The 21,084-nt window shown below is 35.4% G+C and overlaps 2 protein-coding genes across 3 annotated transcripts in view; both read right to left on the bottom strand.

Annotated features, from left to right (window-relative positions):
* Positions 1–13,713, bottom strand: part of igsf9b (immunoglobulin superfamily, member 9b) — a 49,192-nt gene extending 35,479 nt beyond the window's left edge. For both annotated transcript variants that reach the window (XM_079637319.1, XM_079637320.1), the window contains exons 1-2: positions 13,135–13,713; positions 768–862 (exon numbers count right to left, since the gene is read on the bottom strand). In XM_079637319.1, coding sequence (XP_079493445.1) covers positions 768–828 — 61 coding nt within the window. In that variant the 5' untranslated portion in view covers positions 829–862; positions 13,135–13,713. The remainder of the gene's footprint in view (positions 1–767; positions 863–13,134) is intronic.
* Positions 13,714–14,871: 1,158 nt separating this feature from the next.
* tmem230b (transmembrane protein 230b) lies at positions 14,872–20,162 on the bottom strand. Its single transcript, XM_079638906.1, has 4 exons — positions 19,949–20,162; positions 19,693–19,773; positions 18,281–18,406; positions 14,872–15,840 (listed from the first exon to the last, which is right to left on the bottom strand). Exons 2-4 carry the CDS (start codon positions 19,771–19,773, stop codon positions 15,700–15,702), a joined length of 348 nt encoding a protein of 115 aa, XP_079495032.1. The 5' UTR covers positions 19,949–20,162; the 3' UTR covers positions 14,872–15,699.
* Between the last annotated feature and the right edge of the window lie 922 nt (positions 20,163–21,084).

The following is a 21,084-nucleotide window of genomic DNA, read 5'->3' as shown; positions in this document are numbered from 1 at the left end:
AAAACAATGTAAGTTTTAGGACCTAAAAAGTATTTGAACAGTTGTAGTTGTATCAAACATAAAACATCTTTTGGAATGTCATTGGATTCCATAAAATATTAAAGCAAGTGTAATTTATTATAATGACATTTATGTACAGAAGTATTTTGGGTGGTTGCTAGGGTGTTATGGGTGGTTGCTATGGTGTTGCTAGGGAGTTCTAAGGTATTTTAGGCAGTTTCTAGTGTGTTATGGGTGGTTGCTATGGTGTTGCTAGGGTGTTATAACACACACACACACACACACACACACACACACACACACACACACACACACACACACACACACACACACACACACACACACACACACACACACACACACACACACACACACACACACACACACACACACACACAGAGTTTAGAGTTTATAAGGGTATGAATTCATGAGTTTAGAGTTTAGTGAATGCATGAGTTTATGAGTTTAAAGTTTAAAGTAGTTTGAAATTTACATGACTCCAAGTGTTCAGAGTTTAGTGTATATTAGCATCCTTGGGTTAGGGTTAAGGTTAGGCAACTAATTTATGTCATTATAATGACATTTTTTAACTCTTCAAATGTCATAACATGTTGATTAAAAAAAATTAAGCCAAGAATGTGAAGTTAGTGAGGAGATGCAGCATTTGAGACATGCACAAACAGACGCTTGTTCTAATGCAATGACATTTACACATTTAAGTGAATAAAGTGTCCAAATACAGGACTGGAGGCGGCAGATGTACTTACACAGTAAAAAGAGGGCGGCCGCGACGGTGACATTCAGAAGCCAGAGTTTCTTCTGTACCATGGTAAACTCTCACATACCATCACACATACCCCACCTGAAACACAAATACACACACGGAGGTCAGTCCTGAGAAAACTCTGTCAGCATCCATTGTGATTAGACAACATGAGGAATATTTTCCAGCTAAGCATGTTTTGTTCTTTACACAGTTAATTCATTACAACACATCTCACGTTATCTTTTAAAGGGACTATATCAGACCCCGTCTACGGAGAGCCTGGCCACCCCCTATTAAATCCTATTGTACCGAATTTTGGTTGTAGTTCCACCAGAGTTCCACTGGGGGCGAACGCCCAAGTGCAAAATGAATGGGAGTCTATGGAGCTGGACGGCTAAATTAGGTTGAAAGTTGAATGAACGAGTACTTATGTCCTTTCGATTTCTTACAGGTTGAGTTGTTGTTGCCCATAACACGCTAGCATTCTGCTAATGAACGCTGATTGGTCAGTGAAGGACTGGTTACGACCAGAGATACCGCTTGATGGCATCGTGGCATCCGAAGCGGGACCAGAATGTCTTCTAGCAGAAACTCTTCTAGCTCATGTATTTACCGGTGTCCGCTGTGTTGTGTGTTTACCTGTGTCCGCTGTGTTGTGTGTTTACCTGTGTCCGCTGTGTTGTGTGTTTACCTGTGTCCGCTGTGTTGTCGATGCCTCGAGAGAAAAGAAAGTGCAGAGCGCGAAAGCACCACAGTGACTGAAGGATTGCCATAAAGCAGTATCTTTGGTCGTAGATGTGTATGACGTCATTGACATTTTAAAAGACTTTTTAAAGCAAATAAGTGACTCTAAAAAATCGAACACCCAGCAAGGTGTAATTTCTTTGTATCTCCTTTCGAATACAACATTCAAATTACTAGACAAAAAATTATATCCTGAGAAAAGTGGATTTTGAGGGGTATAGCTCCATAGACCTCCATTCATTCTGCACTCGCCTGCGTGCGCCCCCGCATGGACAGAGACGTGTTACTGCAGCCAGTCCAGAAATCGGAAGTAACCAGAGTTACTTCTCTTTCTATTAGACATTCTCTGACTATGTAGAATTCAGAAACCCTTGTTATTAGCGACACCGGTGGCCGTTAAGTGAACTGCAGTCAACAACTTACTGCTCGTGCTCACACTCGTACAAGAAACTGAATGTGATTCAAGGCCCCGATATACTCACGGCGAAGTTCTTTACGTTCATTGATATACTTTTAACAAACACCCAGACGCCGTCCACTCTGCTGAGAGCGACGTTTAGATAAATATGCAAATATGTGATGCACACTTTCATCTCAATAACAAAACACAACAAATGTCAGCGGTGAGAAAACAGCAGTAAAGAAAGCAAATCGTAGCGATGTGGATGTTTGCACCAGCTCTGCAATCCACCGGCCTCATGTCGAGAGATGCGGTCATTAAATATGATAGTTTGATTATAATGTCTATTTATACTAGAATATATAGATCTGGTTATGTGAGACTATAGTTTGAATGAATCCCTTTTCTTTGCATGACATATTGACATGACAGTACAGAATAGCTCTTTCTGCATTATCCTGAACATTGTATAAGCATTTATTTCCAGTTATTTCATAAATTTGGCTGTATTCCCCACACAAGAAGAGTTGTGGACTATAATAGTGTAATTATGTTGCTTTTTTGTCATTAGAGCTTGGTTTTCATGTTTAGTTGACCTGCTTTTTCTTTTATGCATATGTGAGTGCATGAATAGTTACATGGCATAATGCAATACTAAGAGCTGCATGAGCAATACTAATATTTGTTTTCAATTTTTGGTAAAAACCCATTTAATTGCAGAGATTCAAAACGTTTCGTCTGAAAGTACAGACAAGCATCATGAAATCTCCTTGTTGTCACGAACATCACCCGCCAGTGACCCAGAAAACACACCCCGTGGCTTACAATAATCAACTCTCCACTCCATTCAATATTTCTCTTCAGTATTGTGGAGGAGTTTCCTTGCAAAGTGCCTGGAAATGAAAGCAGAGGTTGGTTTAATACAGCGCTGGCAAACATCCACTCGTATGATTGAGCACCTGAGAGCAGAAATATCTCCCCAACCCGTCTCCCACGTCGACCATTCAAAGCCACTAATACCAGCTTATTACTTTAAGTTAATTAAAGCTAAAGATGGAGGGGGAGGCTATTTTAAGAAGGCATGCGCAGTGGCAAAAAGCATGCAAACGTGTTTTGGTTGGATTTGTGTTGCTGCACACATTTATCTAAGAGAGAATGCAACAAAAAAATGTGAGGAACACAAGGATCTGTTTCATAAAGGTAACAGGTTTGGCGGCTACATTTCTATCTGGTTCAAGCAAACATGTCAAGCTCGTCAAATTTCATGAGGGGAATTCAAATCTCTCATCTCCATTTTTTCCAGCCCAAATCACAAGACAGATTTCCACAACGCAGTGGAAAGATATTGGCTGAACAGTCTCAGAACAACCGCAGGTATGAAATAAACCCCACACTTATGCGGTTTCCACATCAATATCGTCCGTTTGGAAATGATTTTAGACTGTGAAAATCCTTTCGGGGTCTAGAAAAATATGCTTTTTTACAAGGGGAAGTGTATATTTTGTTACTTTTAAAGTATTCTCTCCTATCCCATGTTAACAAGTAGCACAAATAGTGCAGGATGAGTTACAGCCCTGTGTTCAAATCATTAACCACAAGTATGAGCAACAGCAAATGTGATGCTTTACTTGGCAAACAGTAGGTTTTGGTGTAGGAAAATATTGTACAAGTAAAGTCATACTGTAAATAAACAGTTTGAAGGTGACTAACCAAAAGAAAAAGGTTTCATTTATGCAGGTTACGGCTTTGTTGAAGTCAATGTTGAACACATACAGAGATCCAAAAGTCACAATCCCCCGATCATGTAAAACAAGCCTCAGTTCTGGAGTCAGCGGTTCACTTGCCTGTATAAAAGGCTCACACAGGGTTCAGGCCGCATGAACTGATCTTGAAACCCGGCCTTAAGAGGTGCCAGATGAGGGCAGGGCATTGTGTCCCTCCGCATGGAGTCTCTCACCGTCAAGCTGTTGAACAAGGACTCCTTGTGAAAGTGTCTTTCAGAGAGAGGAGTGCAAGCAGTGAAAGACAGGCAGAGAGCAAAGGGACTGTCTGCACCACAAGACTCCAGGTGTGTCCTACTGCGGCCAAAAGATTTACACTTTGCAACAAAAGTCAAGAACTTGTGTTCTGTGGTGAGGATGAAACCACATTTTAAGGAGTGGGGGGAATAGATGTCATAATTTAAGAATAAGTCATTAAAATCCCATATTGGTTAATTTGTTGAAACACTCAACGTCCCTCTCAATGTCTACAGCCCTCTTATGTGGCACATACAAAGACATACAATACTGTTCAAAAGTGTTGTGACAGTAGGACTTCTTTTGAAAGAAATTCATACTTTTATTTAGAATGCATTATATCTATCAGAAGTGACAGTAAAGACAAACCATTCTATTTCAATTAAATGCGTTTCTTTTGAACTTCTCTATTCATCAACAAACCTGGAATAAATGTATCACTGTTTTCACAATAATATGAAGAATAGCACAACCGGTTTCAACATTGAAAATAATAATAAGAAAGTTTCTTGAGCAGCAAATCAGAATGATTTCTGAAGGATCATGTGACACTGAAGACTGGAATGATGCTGAAAATTCAGCTTTGATCAAAGGAATAAATTACATTTTACAATTATGATAAAATAGAAAAGTTATTTTAAATTTTAAAAACATCTTACCGACTCACAACAGAAGGAATTATTAGCATCATTACTCCAGTCTTCAGTGTCACATGATCCTTCAGAAATCATTCTAATATGATGATTTGATGCTCAAGAAACATTTCTGATTATTATCAATACCAGAGCATGTGAACGGAGCAGTAATATATTTCCTCCAAAACGGAGAGAGCATTTCTGAAGATTCCTCTCAGTCCGCTCGCCCCAGAAATCCCTTTATGTTACTTATGCTTGTTCGAGAAAATGTGAAATAAGCAATAGGTCTAAGGTTATGGAGTTACATGAATGTACAGCATCAAACTTAAGAAAGAGACGAAGCTGAAACAGAGGGAGTGTGGAGAAATAAACCGAGTTAGCAAATATTTATTTTGTGATATAATCGCAGCAAAGTGCTTTTTTGAGCTTTGCTTAGGGTTAAGAAGTAGTTTGAAATACCTTTGCAGGGATATACTGTTAACGAACATCCCAAAGTATGTCAATATGGTCTGCGCACTTTCCTCTCAATAACAAAACAAACATTGCAAAAATTCCTCGCCGAGAAAACTGTTAAGAAAGCATCTGATCATAGCGACGATGTGTACATGTTTGCACCAGCTCTGCAATTCACCACTATCCATCCAGTCAAGCCACATCAGGTTTAAAAATACCACTTTATTTTCACAACATTTCTTTAAAGCCACAAATATCAACTGTTATCTATAAGCATACTGTTACTGAGATATCTATTAAAAGGGTGGTAAAATGCCCTTTTCACAAGATGTAAAACAAGTCTCTGATGTCCCCAGAGTGTGTATGTGAAGGTTTAGCTCAAAATACCCCACAGATATTTTTATATTGCACGTTAAAATTTTCACTTTTTGAGGGTGAGCAAAAACGCACCGTTTTGAGTCTGTCCCTTTAAATGCAAATGAGCTGTTGCTCCCGGCACAGGGGGCGGAGCTTCAAGAGCTCGTTTTCCTTTTACCTCACACACACACACACACACACACATGCACTGAACATTTCAAACACTTTTAGCCTTTTATGTTCAAACCAGATTCAGACAATGATGGAGAGACTCAAGAAGAAGTGACAACATGTAGAAGCAACAGGACATTTCTGAATGATTAATTGATTAATTTATGAAGCTTATGTGTAGTTATCTTCTAGTCATTGATTAGCATATTCTGTTCAGGGGGCGGGGTTTATGTAAATTGTAGGGTTGGTAATGTCACTATCCCGGGAGGAATGTCTTGTAGTTTCTTGTTGTAGTCCTTAAAAAGCGATTTCTTTAAAAGAAAATATCTCCCTTTGCAGATGTTGTTTATGATCCAACAGCAACATTACACACTAACTAAAGTTAGAAAAGTTGGTCACACTTTATATTAAGTGGCTTTAAGTACTATGTACTTACATAGAAAAATAAGTACAATGCAATTTTTGTGTTCATGTTGTATTGTAAAACACTTTTGCTGCTATTGAGATGTGATACGGGTATCGGGTAAGGTTAGGGACAGGTGTGGTGGTATGGTTAAATTTAAGGGTGGGTTAAGGTGTGAGGGAAGGGTCAACTGTGTAATTACAAATGTAATTACATGCATTAATTACAGCTGTAATTACATTCAGGTATTTTAAATATATAAGTACAGTGTAAAAACATGTATGTACACAATAAGTCCATTGTATCAAATTATTAATTTCAATGTAAGTACATAGTACTTAAAGCCACTTAATATAAAGTGGGACCGAAAAGTTAAATCATAATCAACCACCCCTGTAAAGAAACCCATTACAAACAGAAAGATGTTCACATGCTCTTCATGATTCACTCTACTCCCACTGACATTTTAATTTCCCCTCAAAACGAGCCTTTTACGACATCTTCGAGAGGAGGAGGGCCTGAGACTGATGCTCAAGACAGGCTAGGAGGTCCTCGGGCATGATGGGACGTGCTCTTTGATCCATCCGATCTTTGATCTTGGCCTTGACTGGCAAGGCTGCTAAATAAAAGTCTTCGGCACACTATCCGAAGCGAAAACAATCTGCCACTTGCTGTTTTGTGCTAAACTAGTTAAGACCTGCATTTGTTTTTGACCCAAGTGTGTCCACCTGGACCAGCTTTAGCAGATAACAGACAATCTAGCTGGCACACCTCTGGACATTCAGGCGGATCTGCTTTGCTAGTTCATAGCCTCAGTCGACTAACTGAATTAAGTAACATGCCAGTGACCATCTCCATCATATGAGTCTGACTATGAAAACAATCATTCTGCTAAAGCAAATATACCACTGATGTTTCAATTTACACGCTGATAAATGTTCTGTTCAGCTTTCACCAGATCAAGTCTGTCATGTCTTCAATTCACTTAACAGTAACGGCTAAAACTGTTTGCTGGGCCACTTGCCATTTTGATCGCATTAGGTGTTTGAGTTATCCTCACCATAGGCGGTGCGTCACTCTTAGCTACGCTGACCGAGGTGTTAGTGTTGGGTGTATATTTCAGAAGTGATGACCTGAACACGATTCAGAGTATTAAAAGGTGAACTGTGATCAGAAACGCAAGTTTGATCAGGGATTCAAAGTCAAATGTGAGGATAACACCTGTTCAGTGTTTACCGTACATTACAAATGCATTAAAAACACACGCCACAACTTTTAAAGATTTTTATAGAGCAAATGAAAAATAATAAAGAACTATGATTATATTAGCCACTGTCCTAAAGGCCCTCTCGATTGCACAAAGTTTGATAAAAAGTTTTTCCACTTTAAAAGTTATCAAACAACTCATCACAAGCGTTGTTAAAATAAATACATAAAGATAATATAAACAAAAAAACACATAAAAGTACCAAACATTTATCTAAAATTAAAATAAACTTAAAATACTAAAAATAAGCCGATTTAAAATAAATAAAACCTGCAATAGTATATACAAAAATGGTAGCAAAGATATAAGAAATATCCATTTTCGACTATATATATATATATATATATATATATATATATATATATAATACTAAAATAACACTGATTACGTTTCACAATTTTGCACTAAAATATGAGCAATATGCATTTTGCTCACTTGTTGAACTTGTAACTGCATTTTTTTTTTTTGGAAAGCATCACGCGATCACGCGAACAGTGATGAGCATGTGAAAGCAGCTCGTGTGTGTCTGGACTACAGGCAGATGACAGGTAACGCACTGTACATCTGCTCTTTAACAGAGTGAACCGCGTGGACAGCTCGCCGCAGACACAGCCTGATTAGCAGCTGTATTATTCTGCAGCTAATCCTGGATGATCCCGGCTGCCATAGGGCCAAAGCACAGGTCAAGCAGGATGACCCTGGTCAGAGGAAGGACGGTAAGCCAACAATCTTCCTGTGGCATTACGCTGGCATTTCTGGGCGGGTGGATCCTAACGGTGGAAATATCATGCTAACAATAGAATGTGTGCCATTGCATTTAACAATCACACACATTTCATTTCATAAAATCAACAATACATGAAAAAAAGTAGAGCTCAACTGATCTGGCTTCAGTTATATCTAGAGCAATATGGCCAATATAAATGGCGCTAATATAATGTAATATAAGTAAATGAGAAAAAAAAAAAAAATTCATCAAAACTTACTGTATTAATCATCACCCGGAGGACAATAAAACATACTGCTACTATTATATTATAGCATTATACTAGTCTAGCATTTAGTAATTTTTGGAATTCTTTTATTTTTATATTTTCAGTTTTCTTTTTAGTTTTAGTAATTTTTTTGTGCCTTTGTCACTTTCTGTTTTTTTAAACATTTCTATTTAGCTTTATTTTTATGTCAGCTTTTTTACTTATTTAACTTTTTTAAATAACATGTAGTTGCCAACAATTCTGCAACATATCTAATTTTAAGTTTTTCATCTAATATTTATATTTTAATTTTTAGCTTTATTTTAATGAAAGAATAAAACAAAACGCATGTAAAGAATCACATGTATATGCTAACAAAAACCAGACTGAACAGTAATGATGATGTTGCCATGTGCAGACCAGCCAGTGGCAGTACAACATCTGGGATTGGAGTAACAGGTGCAAAATAAGTCAGAAAATATAACTTGATGACATGATATGTCTATTAAACACGCGTGGAGCCCTGCTGCCAAAAACAAGGGTTTTGACTGTGCAAAAAAAAAAATCACCACCCAGGTAGATCTGTGAGGAAAAAAAACCCAAACCTGGTCTTGTGACTTTCCCATGCATGAACAAGGCATGATCTCAGTATTACCCTGAGCCGCCTCACAATACTTCCATTTATAGATTGTAGTTGCTGTAACGAACATAATCTTCTTCCAACTATTCTTTTACTTTTAGTTCTTAAAGCCTGTAATCTGGTTTGGTCCTAAAAGAAAACTATTGATCAGGGGTCAATTAGCGAAGACATGTACAGCATGAATTATGAGTTTATAAAACAAACGGTCCCACTTTATATTAAGTGGCTATATGTACTTGTACTGTATGTAGTGTACTTACATTGAAATTAATAATTTGATACAATGGACTTATGTACATACATGTTTTTACATTGTACTTATATTTTAAAAAGACCTGCATGTAATTACAGCTGTAATTAATTTATGTAATTACATTTGTAATTACACTATTTTGACCCTTCCCCTACACTTAAACTTACCCATACCACCACACCTGTCCCTAACCTTACCCGGATCACACCTCAATAGCAGCACAAGTGTTTTACAATACAACAACACAATGAGTATATTGTACTTATTTTTTGATGTAAGTACATCGTACTTAAAGCCACTTAAAATATAAAGTGGGACCAAACTATTGATGAAAATAGGGAAAAAAGACATGATTTTTTTCAGAGTGAAATTTACTAAAATTAATGAATATGACAAAGTACTGATTTGAATAAATTAAAATTAAATCGTCAAAGACAAAGTAAGAAAATAAATGAACATGGAATGATACAACCATTTATAAGTGGAGTGGCATGAGTTGCTAAACTGTTGCCAGGGTATTCTGAGTTGCATACTGGTGTCCATGTTCTTAAGTATGAGGAACAGTAATATAATAAAACAATCGTGTTCCAGAAGTAAACGTCCCATTAAAGGGATAGTTCACCAAAAAATTCTGTCAGCATTACTCACCCTTATGTCATTCCAAACCCATAAGACCCGTGTTATGAAGCGACGAGAATACTTTTTGTGTGTGAAAACAAAACAAAATAAAACAAAACAAAAATAACGACTTTATTCAACAATTTCTTCTCTTCTGTGTCAGTCTCTGACGCTGTTCACAAAAAGTATTCTCGTCGCTTCATAATAACATAAGGGTTGAACCACTGTAGTAACATGGACTTTTTTAACAATGTCTTTACTACCTTTTTGGTCCAATCAAAAATCAAAAATATCTTACGGGTTTTGAATGACATGAGGGCGAGTAATTAATGACAGAATTTTCATTTTTGGGTGAACTATCCCTTTAATTTTCTCCATATGGGGATTGATTTTGAATTATTAATATGAAACCTTTCAAGACAGACCTACTGTGAGCTACAAGGTTGTTGCATATAACAATGGTATATGCTTTTGTTGAAGCCATCAACCAACACAATTTTTACTTTTGTTTTTAAATGAATCGTGTTTAATTCTGGTGAGGAACTAAATCATCATGATTCAGCAGAGAAATCTCCACCAATCAGAGAATCCAACAACAATGAACCATCAGACTATTTAAATGTTGAGCAAGCAATCTCATTGGCTGCAGAATCAGCAGAGGCCAATCAGCTTGTGCCATGTGGGAATGATGCGATTGCTTGCAGATTACATGTAAAGTAAATCAACCCGAGTTTCATGACTGAACTAGACATTTAATCAACTTCTCTAAATACCTTTTTAAATGCGTTTAAATACATTCTCCGTCATTTTTAATAGAGAGCCTAAGTCCCGCCCCTCCGCTTCCGGCTCATGGGACCTTGTTTCGGAAAAAATATATATGGTGGTAGTCAATGGCGAGAGACAGCTTATCTTTTTATTCCGTCCGAACTGTGCCCTGAATTACACATATGATGTTTGTCAATTTAAAAGATAATTATGAAAGTCAAGAAAGTTGCAGTTTGTCATAAAACATAAGAGTAATGTTTAGTTTTATATAAATGCAGTCCATTAGTTTCATGTGAAAATCGCTCAATGAACTACATCTCTCGTCTCGCACTATACGTCACCGTTGCTCGTGTGTGTGCAGTCTGGTACAACACACTCCGGCATGACGGCGTAACGTTACGATTATAACGTAAAACTATATAAAAAATGACAGACGTTAGCTTCAGTAAATTTAGCTTCAGTAAAGTTAGCTTCAGTAAATTTAGCTTCAGTAAAGTTAGCTTCAGTAAAGTTAGCTTCAGTAAAGTTAGCTTCAGTAAAGTTAGCTTCAGTAAAGTTAGCTTCATTCATTGAGAGAAAAGGTATGACGTCACATGTGCGCCTTTTCGGTTTGTACACCTCAACAGTTTTACATCAAACTGCGACTTTCTTGACTTCAAAATGTATCTTTTAAATTGACAAACATCATATGTGTAATTCAGGGCACAATTCAAACGAGATCAAAATATTTGTTAACTCTCGCCAGTGACTACCATGCAATATTTTTCCGAAATAAGGTCCCATGGTCCACCGGAAGGGGAGGGACTTAGACTCTCTATTAGACTGTCATTCGCAATGCTTGATGGGATTGTAGTTCTTTCCCTCATTAAAGCCAATAAGTACTCCGACTTGTATCTTTGTCTTTATGTATGATTTTAAAATATTTGTCTTTATTAATAGGTCCTAATGATTCACCTTATAGCTGGTTGGTTTGGTTCATGGCGTATACCTTCTTAACAGAGACTTTTAAAAAAGCCCTATGGGAAATATGGTTCCAGAATCAGGATCACTGAAAAACCTATAACTCTATAGTGATACTTGCTTTATCAAACACCTCCAATTATTATCTCAAGAACAAGAATATTAATACAGTAATACAATAAAATGCTTAAGGGTATGAAGATGACCCCGATGACCCATTTGTTCCCCCTTTGATCTTACAGCAGCTGTGTATCAAAACACTGTCTAATGTGGGTCAATGATATCTGCATAAACACAGTATGAGAACATGAGAGTCTGAGACCACGAGCAGAAGGCAAGTCTGTAAATCTCAGCGCTGAAGCCGGACAGACATTGATGCTCTCCAGTCACTCTAGTCCAGGTTAAGCTATTCATTTTGACAATGGAAGGCATGACCCAATGACCAAAGTATCCCACAAACTAATCCAAGCATAACTGGTTAAACAGCTTTAGTAAGCTTCCGCAAGCATATGTTTGGCAAACAGTAACTGTAAAGACATTTATATTTATACAGCTCAGGACGCTTTCTCTCCTCTGAAATACAGCTCTCTTATCTTTTGACATGTAAATGGCCGATCAGGTTCAGGAAACCACAGCAAAACCATAAGATTACGCATCAAGCCTTTAAAGTTCAAATAAAGGCTAGAAGGCCACCCTGAAATACCGGCAGGAGTCAAATAATCATATAGGTCATAGAGGCAATGATTTCTATGACTAATAAATCCTAAAATCTCACTGAACATCACAATGTGCTCCAGATAATGATTTAATATGGTTAAAATAATAAAAACAAGGCATGAAAATAACAAACTTTTAACTTTAGTTCAGAGATTTGTGTCTTTTTCTGATGTTGACACCAATGTTAAAAGAATAAATAATATTTTTAGCTAATAGAATAATAATATAATATGTGCTATATTAAATAGAATAATATTAATATACCTTATGTCTCATAATTTTACTGTAATATATATATATATATATATATATATATATATATATATATATATATATATACATTTAAATATATGTATTTATTTATTATTAAACATGGTTTCACATAGGTTTCACCAGGTGAAAAAAACACATCTCTAAATTAAATAGAAAAAGATCTCTAAATTATACCAATATTCTTTTAGATATTACGATATATTTTGTCTGTAAATACATTTTAGTTGAACAAGGTGCCAATTTTATGCAAAGTCACTTGAATAGCCAAAATGCCCTTTTAAATACAATAGGCCAACTAATAATACTAATAAAAAGCAGTTTTCGTCTTGTGTAGCCTACAGTTGTAAAGCTTTAAGCAATCTCTCATGCAGTTTAATGAAGTGTAGCCTATACTGTGAATAAGGTGTCAGTGTTGGACTGGACTGGTATCCAGCATGTTCTGCTGTGGTCAGAGAGACTGTGTGCTGGTCATTGTTCTCATGAGAAACACTGAACCTCACGTGCAGCCTGTTTTAAACACAAATACAGCATGAAGAATAAAATCCTGTAAAATCTTCAGATATTGCATGGAAGAAAGACTAAGAGCATCATAATTCAAACAAAGCTCCAATATATGAATGGCAGCCCTGATATTTGAATTATGCATGTTGACAGGATAACATGCTGGCGCAAACGATTGCAATATGTCTGCTTCTATATGCATGTGTGTTTGTCTGTTACCTTTTTGAGGCACTTGACTGTGATGATAAAATGAAGGTGTCACTCCGTCGATGGCTTTACGGTTTCTCCTCCTCCACTTGAAAGTTGCAACAAATATCCCCCAAAACACTTAAAATATTCTTGAACATACTTCAGAATTCACTTGCAAATGTGTGTTGAGTTCTCGTCAATGTTACTGTGAATCCAGTGGCTCTTGAAAACTTCGTAACTCCGATAGGTTTGGTTCTTCCAGAGCTCAGAAACCTTCAGCGACACAAATGTGAGTTCCGCGGGTTTGTTTGCACGTTAAACCTGTCGTCTGCGTTAAACAGTGTCGTTGTTCGGCGTCCATGCAGAATCTCTTCCAAACTGAAGTGAATATCCTCGTGTGTGTGAAGTTTCCCGCGGTGAAGTTTGTGCAGTTACTCGCATCCTATCGTTACAAACACAGACGGTTTAAAACACGCTGAAACATCGTAGCGCTGCTGCCGCGAGCGCGCGCATACACACACACACACACACACACACACACACACACACACACACACACACACACACACACTCTCACTCTCTCTCTCTCTCTCTCTCTCTCTCTTTCTCTCTCTCTCTCAAGAAGACTGGAACTTTTATCTCAGTGTTGAATCCAAATGTGCAAGATAATAAATGTCCACATTTCATTTTTTTATGCAAAATGAGAGGTTAAGACCTTTGTTTGTTTTATTGCAATGTGTCTACAATAATGTTTATTTAAAGTTTTCTTAAAAAGAAGAAAAGGATAGTTGTTAAATCAGTTTATATTAGTAGGAAATATAAAATTGCTTATGGCAGTACATTTTGAAGAGGAAGTGTAGAAAAAATGTCGTGCTGGGTTGAAAATGACATTGCATTTTGCTGAACAATTTGAGTAATTATATTTGAATTTTGCAAATCTATTGTTTTTTTATGTGATGGTGTTTATGCTTGATATTTTGTAGGTAATAAAGGCGTGTTAAATCTCTCTCGGAAGTTTAGGTTTCTGTTTTAATAAGACACATTTTGTAGTGTAGCCTAAAACAAGTGCACTGCAAATGTGTACTGTTTATTTTTAATCAGAGAATCAGGTAGCCTACATAAACTTTATCAAATCATAAATATTTCATCAATTTTTATATTTTTGAGATTTGTGTTGGACGTGCACACTGTAGAATTGCATGGTTAGAATATATTGTATTTTAGTGGTTTAGTACTCTCTTTTTTATACATTTCTTTTTGATGGATCATTGAGAAAACAAATGTTGGGTTTTGTGGTAACATTTGGGGATTTAATAACAAAAGATAACATAAGATTAAATTTTAGACAAGCTATTAGGTAGTAGTATTTTTTATCTGCTGTTTATAAATATTTTAGAATTTAAAATGATTTTTTTTTTGGTGGATCATTTAATTCACTTCATACTCAATAAATGTAAAACTGAGTATCAACATTATGTATCCAACATGCTATTCAGATTAGAAAAGATATGTATTATATTATGCTTTTGATAGCATACTGTTTGCTGGTCTTATTTTTATTTATTTTCTTCCCAAACAAAAGAATGTCAATGCTGTTATTTTGAGCACAAGTTCATGTATGACCCACACGGGGGCGCAAGTTAACCCCCAAAAACAACTACAGTAAATGTCCTTTTATGATCACTTTCTTTACTGAAAAAATGATATGTACAATTCAGAGGTTTTCAAAAACTGCACATTACTGAAAAAAAGACATCAGTTTAAAACAAATCATTTAATGATAAAGCATTCTCTGTAAAAGCAATCAATGATCACATACAAATCTCATAAATTAAAATAAATTACATCCAGTGGCATGACATCAAGCATAAACATGGACCGTTTGCAATTATGTCTTCTTCACATCATACACTTAATGATTTATTTTAATAAATGAAACCCTTTTGCTTTTAATTTCAAGGACAGTTTGAAAAGGTGATGTTAAGTTGGTTAATGTGTTAAAAAGACCAATCCTCAAAAATGAGCAGATTTCAGCCCTAGGTCGATCCATTAAAATATTTGAAGACTAAAATATGCGTCTTTCATTTTTCTTTTAATTGACCATTTTTTATTTTACTCTTATCAGTGACATTTTTGAAAGCAAGGCATTTAAATATCTAACACTTTTTCATTGCCATTAAAGTGAAATGACTGAATATACATAGGAGCCGGATAAAAATACTCATTTAAAAGAAAAATGTCAAACGCATTTTTGCATCTGAAGTCTTCATATGAAACATTGTGTAGGTTTTCTTGCCTCAGGCTTTACTTGTTTCAAAAGACCTGTAACTCACTACAGCACACTGATTTAACAACTGAACTGTGACCTGTTAACATTACAAAAGAAAATGGCATAAAATCCATGAAGAAATTAGTTTCCTCACACGAAACACACTAGTTCATGAATTCAAACCACCTTCTCGGTCTATGGAAATTATATATATATATATATATATATATATATATATATATATAAAAGAGCCTGTCAGTCATTGTGACGTGGTGGACATCAGCGGCAGGAGGACGAGGTTCAGACTGACAGGACGTCCCAGACGCTCAGTCATCGAAGTCAGGGATGTCATCGTAGGAATAACCGCGGTAACCCTTGGAGGCGTAATAGGCGATGCGCAGGTGGTAAAACCCAGGAAGAAAGACCAGGATTCCAATAATCAGGACAGGGATGGTGCGATCCCGGTGCTGTGAGTGACAGGCAGACAGGGAAGATGAGGCGAAGTGTTCATCCGGTCAGACAAGTGCACAGCTCATTAATAACTGTCAAAAACAGGTGCTTTTCTGAGCCTGTCACCTGTGGATCAATCTATAGTGCAATTCTGTATTTTCATTCTGCTCAAATACTAGTTTTTGTTCAAGTGGCCTATTGGAGAGAATTTGAATGCATCGGTTTATTCATTATAATAGATTCTTCATAGAATGTGAACTTAAAAATCACACTATTTCCAACCGTAGATACATCAGTCATTCCCAAAATATGAAAGTGGCCCAGATCAGATTTTTTAAAAGGTCATATTCAATAGGTGGTTGTCATATACTGGGTACAAATTCTCATTTTATGCTCTATATATATATATATATTTTTTTTTTTTTTTTTTTGTGACTGTTTAAATGACTATTTCAGAGTATTTTGTATTTTATTTTAATGCATTGATTTATTCATTTTACTTTATAATGCACAATTATGACGAATGGCAAGTAAAAAAAGAAATCACAGAAATGTCAATCTGACTGTTAAACCGTTCTAAAACATCACTACAAAAATCAGATCCACATCAGGGTTATTTCAAAATATCCATATGCCACAGATCAGAATTTAAAAAGGTCATATTTAATTGTCAAAAACTGATGGTCTGAGGACTTTAAAGTCTGGGCTGGATTCTAACCGGACTATTCAAACCGTTCTCAAATGTCACTATAAAAATCATTTCCAAATATGTGACTTAGATCAGAATTAAAAAAGGTCATATTCAAAATATTTGATGTTGTTGTCACATTGTCATTCAAAACGCAGATCCAGGACACATTTAGTCCGTTGAGGCCCGTTGTAGTAGGAACATAATAAATCCTGTTAGACTGAATAAATGTGAAGCTGTAGTGTGGATTCACACTGACGGTCGATCTGCATTAGCTAAACTAACTGAAGAAATAGGACAGGCCACAGACGGACGGGTTTCTTAAGAGCGGCGCTGCTAAACCTGGAGGATTAACCTCCACATCAGGTGCTGTGTAATCTCAGCAGTCTGCCACTCAATGAAACACGCACAGAAGAGCCGTGTGCGGATGCTAAACTCACGCGCTTCATACATGGTCACGCATTCAACCAGTAAACTTCACTTGGAATGTCCTTCTCACATTCCTCACCGAGTTATTCAACTTTTGATTGATACATTTCATGAAGTCTTTTGTTGTGTAAGAACAATTCTCAAGAGAACAATTCAAGAAAAATTGCTACGGCTTTTGAACACATTTTTAAATAAAGAAGCAAGAGCATAATTAGCTAATTGTATATTCACTTTGGAAATGTCCATGATATTTACAGGCCTACAGTGATGTTATCGTTAACTAACTATTAAAAATAATTTTCAGTAATTTAATTAATTTGAATGAAATCAAGCTAAAATACGTATATTTGCCATTCATCATAATTGTGCACTATAAATAATCTATTAAAATTAATAAATCAATGCATTCAAATACAAAGTACTCTGAAATGGGCCACATAAGGGTCACTTGAACAAAATAAAATATATTTGTACTCTTTGCACTGTATATTGATCAGTATATGACAGATTTTAAAGTCTTCAAAAAAACACCTATTGACTAATAATATATATATATATTCGATGAAAAACATAGAAATGTTGCCGTCTAATTAACTGAAATAAACATTAAGGTAACACTTAAAGTCTTTATGCATAATAAAGCTATTCATAATGTATGTTATAATTGAATATACCTTTTCATAAATAATTGCAGGCAAAGTAAAAATGCATTGTAATATTTGCAGATTTCTTGTTACGTCTGAAAATGTCTGTTTGTCATGTATCTTAATCAATTATACATTCTAAAGGTGTAACAATGATTAGATAAGTATTATAATGTATTATAACTGTAACAATTATTCATGAAATCATACAATGCATTATACGGTGCATTAATACATTAAAATACTTTTATAATGCATTATATATGAAGGCTTCAAGTAAAGTGTAAAGTGTAAAATAACAATAAAAATGACAAGCACATAACAAAATTGCTAAACCTTAAACTAAAATGAAAACTGAAAATAAAAGATAATTTAAAATATTAATACTATAATAGTATATAGATAATAGTGGAAAACACGATTAGACTGCGGGAACCCAGCGGTGTTCGATGAAGCACAGAACTGCAGCCGATAGTGTGACTCAATGCAGAAAACATTGCTTTACATGAGAAACGCGTTCACGCTGCAAACGCTCCTGAGGCTAGTAGGATTGTGAAAATAAACAGCCCTATGAAATCAAATGAATTAATGCACAGCACACCAACAAATGCATGAAGAACTTTTCTATCCGAATGAGAAGCTAATGATGGAGCGATCTGTAAAGGCAGAGCTATAATAATGTGCGACGACACTCACGTCCTCAACTTGGAAGTATCCTGCTAACAGGAGCGATCCGATGGTGATCAGTATGGAGCCGATGAGGAAGAGCACGGTTGCCAGGGCGATCGCTTTATAGGGGACTTTAGGTGGACTCTTCTTAAACTGAGAAAAGAAAGGACATTGCACAATATTACGATGCACTCGTGCAGAATTTGCAGAACATTTGAACTACCGTACTGTACATTGCAATAAAAGCCATTGATTTGTGTGATATACAGTGTGTATCATTTATTAAAATAATATTATATGTATTATATTAGTATTTATATGTGATATTATTATGATGATAATATTATTATTTATGTGTGATAAATATTGTAATGTATACATATCATATTATGTGATAAATACCTGTACATATATGCCCAGATATATAAAAAGACATTCAGTACCGGTCAAAAGCTTGGAAACATTTTTAATGTTTTTGAAAGAAGTATCTTATGGTCATCAGGGATGCATTTATTTGAGAAAAAATACTGAAAATGTTTTAATATTGTGAAATATTATTTCAATTTAAAATAACTGTTTTCTATTTTAATATACATTAAAATTGAATTTATTCCTGTGATCAAAGCTGCATTTTCAGCATCATTACTCCAGTCTTCAGTGTCACATGATCCTTCAGAAATCATTACAATATGCTGATTTATTATCAATGTTGGAAACAGTTGTGCTGTTTAATATTTTTTTATAACCTGTGATACTTTCATCAGAATTCTTTAATGAATAAGAAGTTAAAAAAGAACAGCATTTATTTAAAATAAAAATGTTTTTTGAATAACAATACACTACCGCTTAAAAGTTTGTGGTCAGTGATTTTTATTTATTTACTTGTTTGAAAGAAATTAATACTTTTATTCAGCAAGGATGTGTTTAAATTGATAAAAAGTGATAAACAAATATAATTAAAGATTTATATTAATAAAAAATATTTATATTTTGAATAAATGCTGTTCTTTTTAACCTTTTACTCCTCAAAACATCCTGAAAAAAGTATCACAGGTTCCAAAAAATTATAACAGTTTCCAACATTGATAATAATCAGCATTTTAGTATGATTTCTGAAAGATCATGTGACACTGAAGACTGGAGTAATGATGCTGAAAACACAGCTTTGATCACACTTTTCTTTTTTAATAAAAGTGTAATAGAAAACCATTATTTTAAATTGTAAATGATATTGCACAATATTAAAAAAAAATCTGTATTTTTTTTTTTGAGCATAAGAGAAATAAGCATAAACATCAAAAATAAGTAAAGTTTCCAAACTTTTGACTGATACTGTAGGCTACATATAGACAGACAGACACGCATGCATATTAATAAATAGACATAAAGATATATGCATTTAAGTGCATTAAAATCCTTTCCCCCTCTCTCTCTCTTACCTGGAGATCAATGTATCCGTCATCATCACTCGCTAGTTTGGAGTATCTGACTCCGTTGTTGATAGTGTTTCGAGCTGGCATCTTCAAAAGCATAATTAATACATAATAAACACACACACGATTCGAATAAAACAACAATCAAGGCACAAGCTGTTATCTATTACTAAACTCTTAAATTGCTATTTTTAATGGTAATATGTAGGAGAAATACAGAGATATTACATGTCAACTTATCAATATAATCATGCTAAATTACCTTCGTCTTGATATTGCAGCCTCAGAATAGAACAGAATCGTCTGATGGCGATTTCCAATGTACGAGTGACAAGAAATATTTATAGTTCCGTTCTCAAAGTCATTTTAAGCTGATGTTTATTAAAAACGCCATTATTGCCAGTTTGTGACAGTCGCACATGAAATTCTGATTATAAACCTAACGCTTCCGGGATTGTAAAAAACAAAACACACACGCACGCGCCCTCTACTGGTGTTTTCCGGGGTCAAACTACGCATGCGCTTTGAATACGTTCACAAGACAAAACCGGACTAAACCACAAGAGGGAGCTCTATCATATTGATTCCCACCTGTCTTTGGTAAGTGAGTTTTATCAAATATAAATCATATATTTACATGAAGGATTTGGTGATTATTGTTAAAATCAGAAGATCTTGTAAAAAGGTCGTATAAATGAATGAGGCGTACATACAATAGGCTACACATCATCCAATAAAAACGCTTACTAATTTAAATTTGTTCAAAATGTGTGTGTGTGTGGGGGGGGGGGGGGGGGGGGGGTGGCATATGGTTATGTATCTATACCACAATCTCAGGATTTTGGCCTAGGTGTGATTTCATCCTTAGAAAGAAACTTCCGAAGTATGTTAAAGTTTACTCTTGAAACTTGCTATGCCAGAACATTTCATAAATATTGCAAATAAATATATTATTTTATATTTATTTGAATTCTATTTTACATAATATTGCAAAATGCAGTAAATAGGCTACTTTTCTTCTTAAAATTAGAATTTGTATAAATATTGACAGTTTTTTGTTATGTTTTATGTGGGCCTATATCCTAAGAAAGTTAATTTAAGTTAAATCTTGAAACCAGCATGTAAGGTCACACATTTATTTTCATATCGACAGAAACGAACAGGCCTTTGAATATCTCTCTGAATGCTGTCAAATCACTATAGAAACAGTTCATCATCACTTAATGATGAACAGTCTGGTCTTAAAAGAAAGGATGCAACAGCAGATGCGCCGGATGTTTGCTCAACTGTGCTGAAGGTTGACAAGTGACAATGAGTGGAAAGCAGAGAAATGACTCATGTTTGAAAACCATAATCTCAAGAAATACTGTGTGTGTATATAGCCCGCAGTTAATAAAA

Source organism: Phoxinus phoxinus (genome assembly GCF_949152265.1).
Source record: "Phoxinus phoxinus genome assembly, chromosome: 15".
In the NCBI taxonomy this organism is placed as follows: Eukaryota; Metazoa; Chordata; class Actinopteri; order Cypriniformes; family Leuciscidae; genus Phoxinus; species Phoxinus phoxinus.
This window is presented reverse-complemented; position numbering and strand designations above follow the sequence as displayed.

Excerpts from the sequence above, each read along its gene's own strand:
- tmem230b (XM_079638906.1), bottom strand. The coding sequence starts at position 19,773 with ATGCCAGCTCGAAACACTATCAACAACGGAGTCAGATACTCCAAACTA. Across the intron at positions 18,407-19,692 it reads ACGGATACATTGATCTCCAG|TTTAAGAAGAGTCCACCTAA; the intron begins GTAAGAGAGAGA and ends TTCTTTTCTCAG. Across the intron at positions 15,841-18,280 it reads GATACTTCCAAGTTGAGGAC|CACCGGGATCGCACCATCCC; the intron begins GTGAGTGTCGTC and ends TGTCACTCACAG.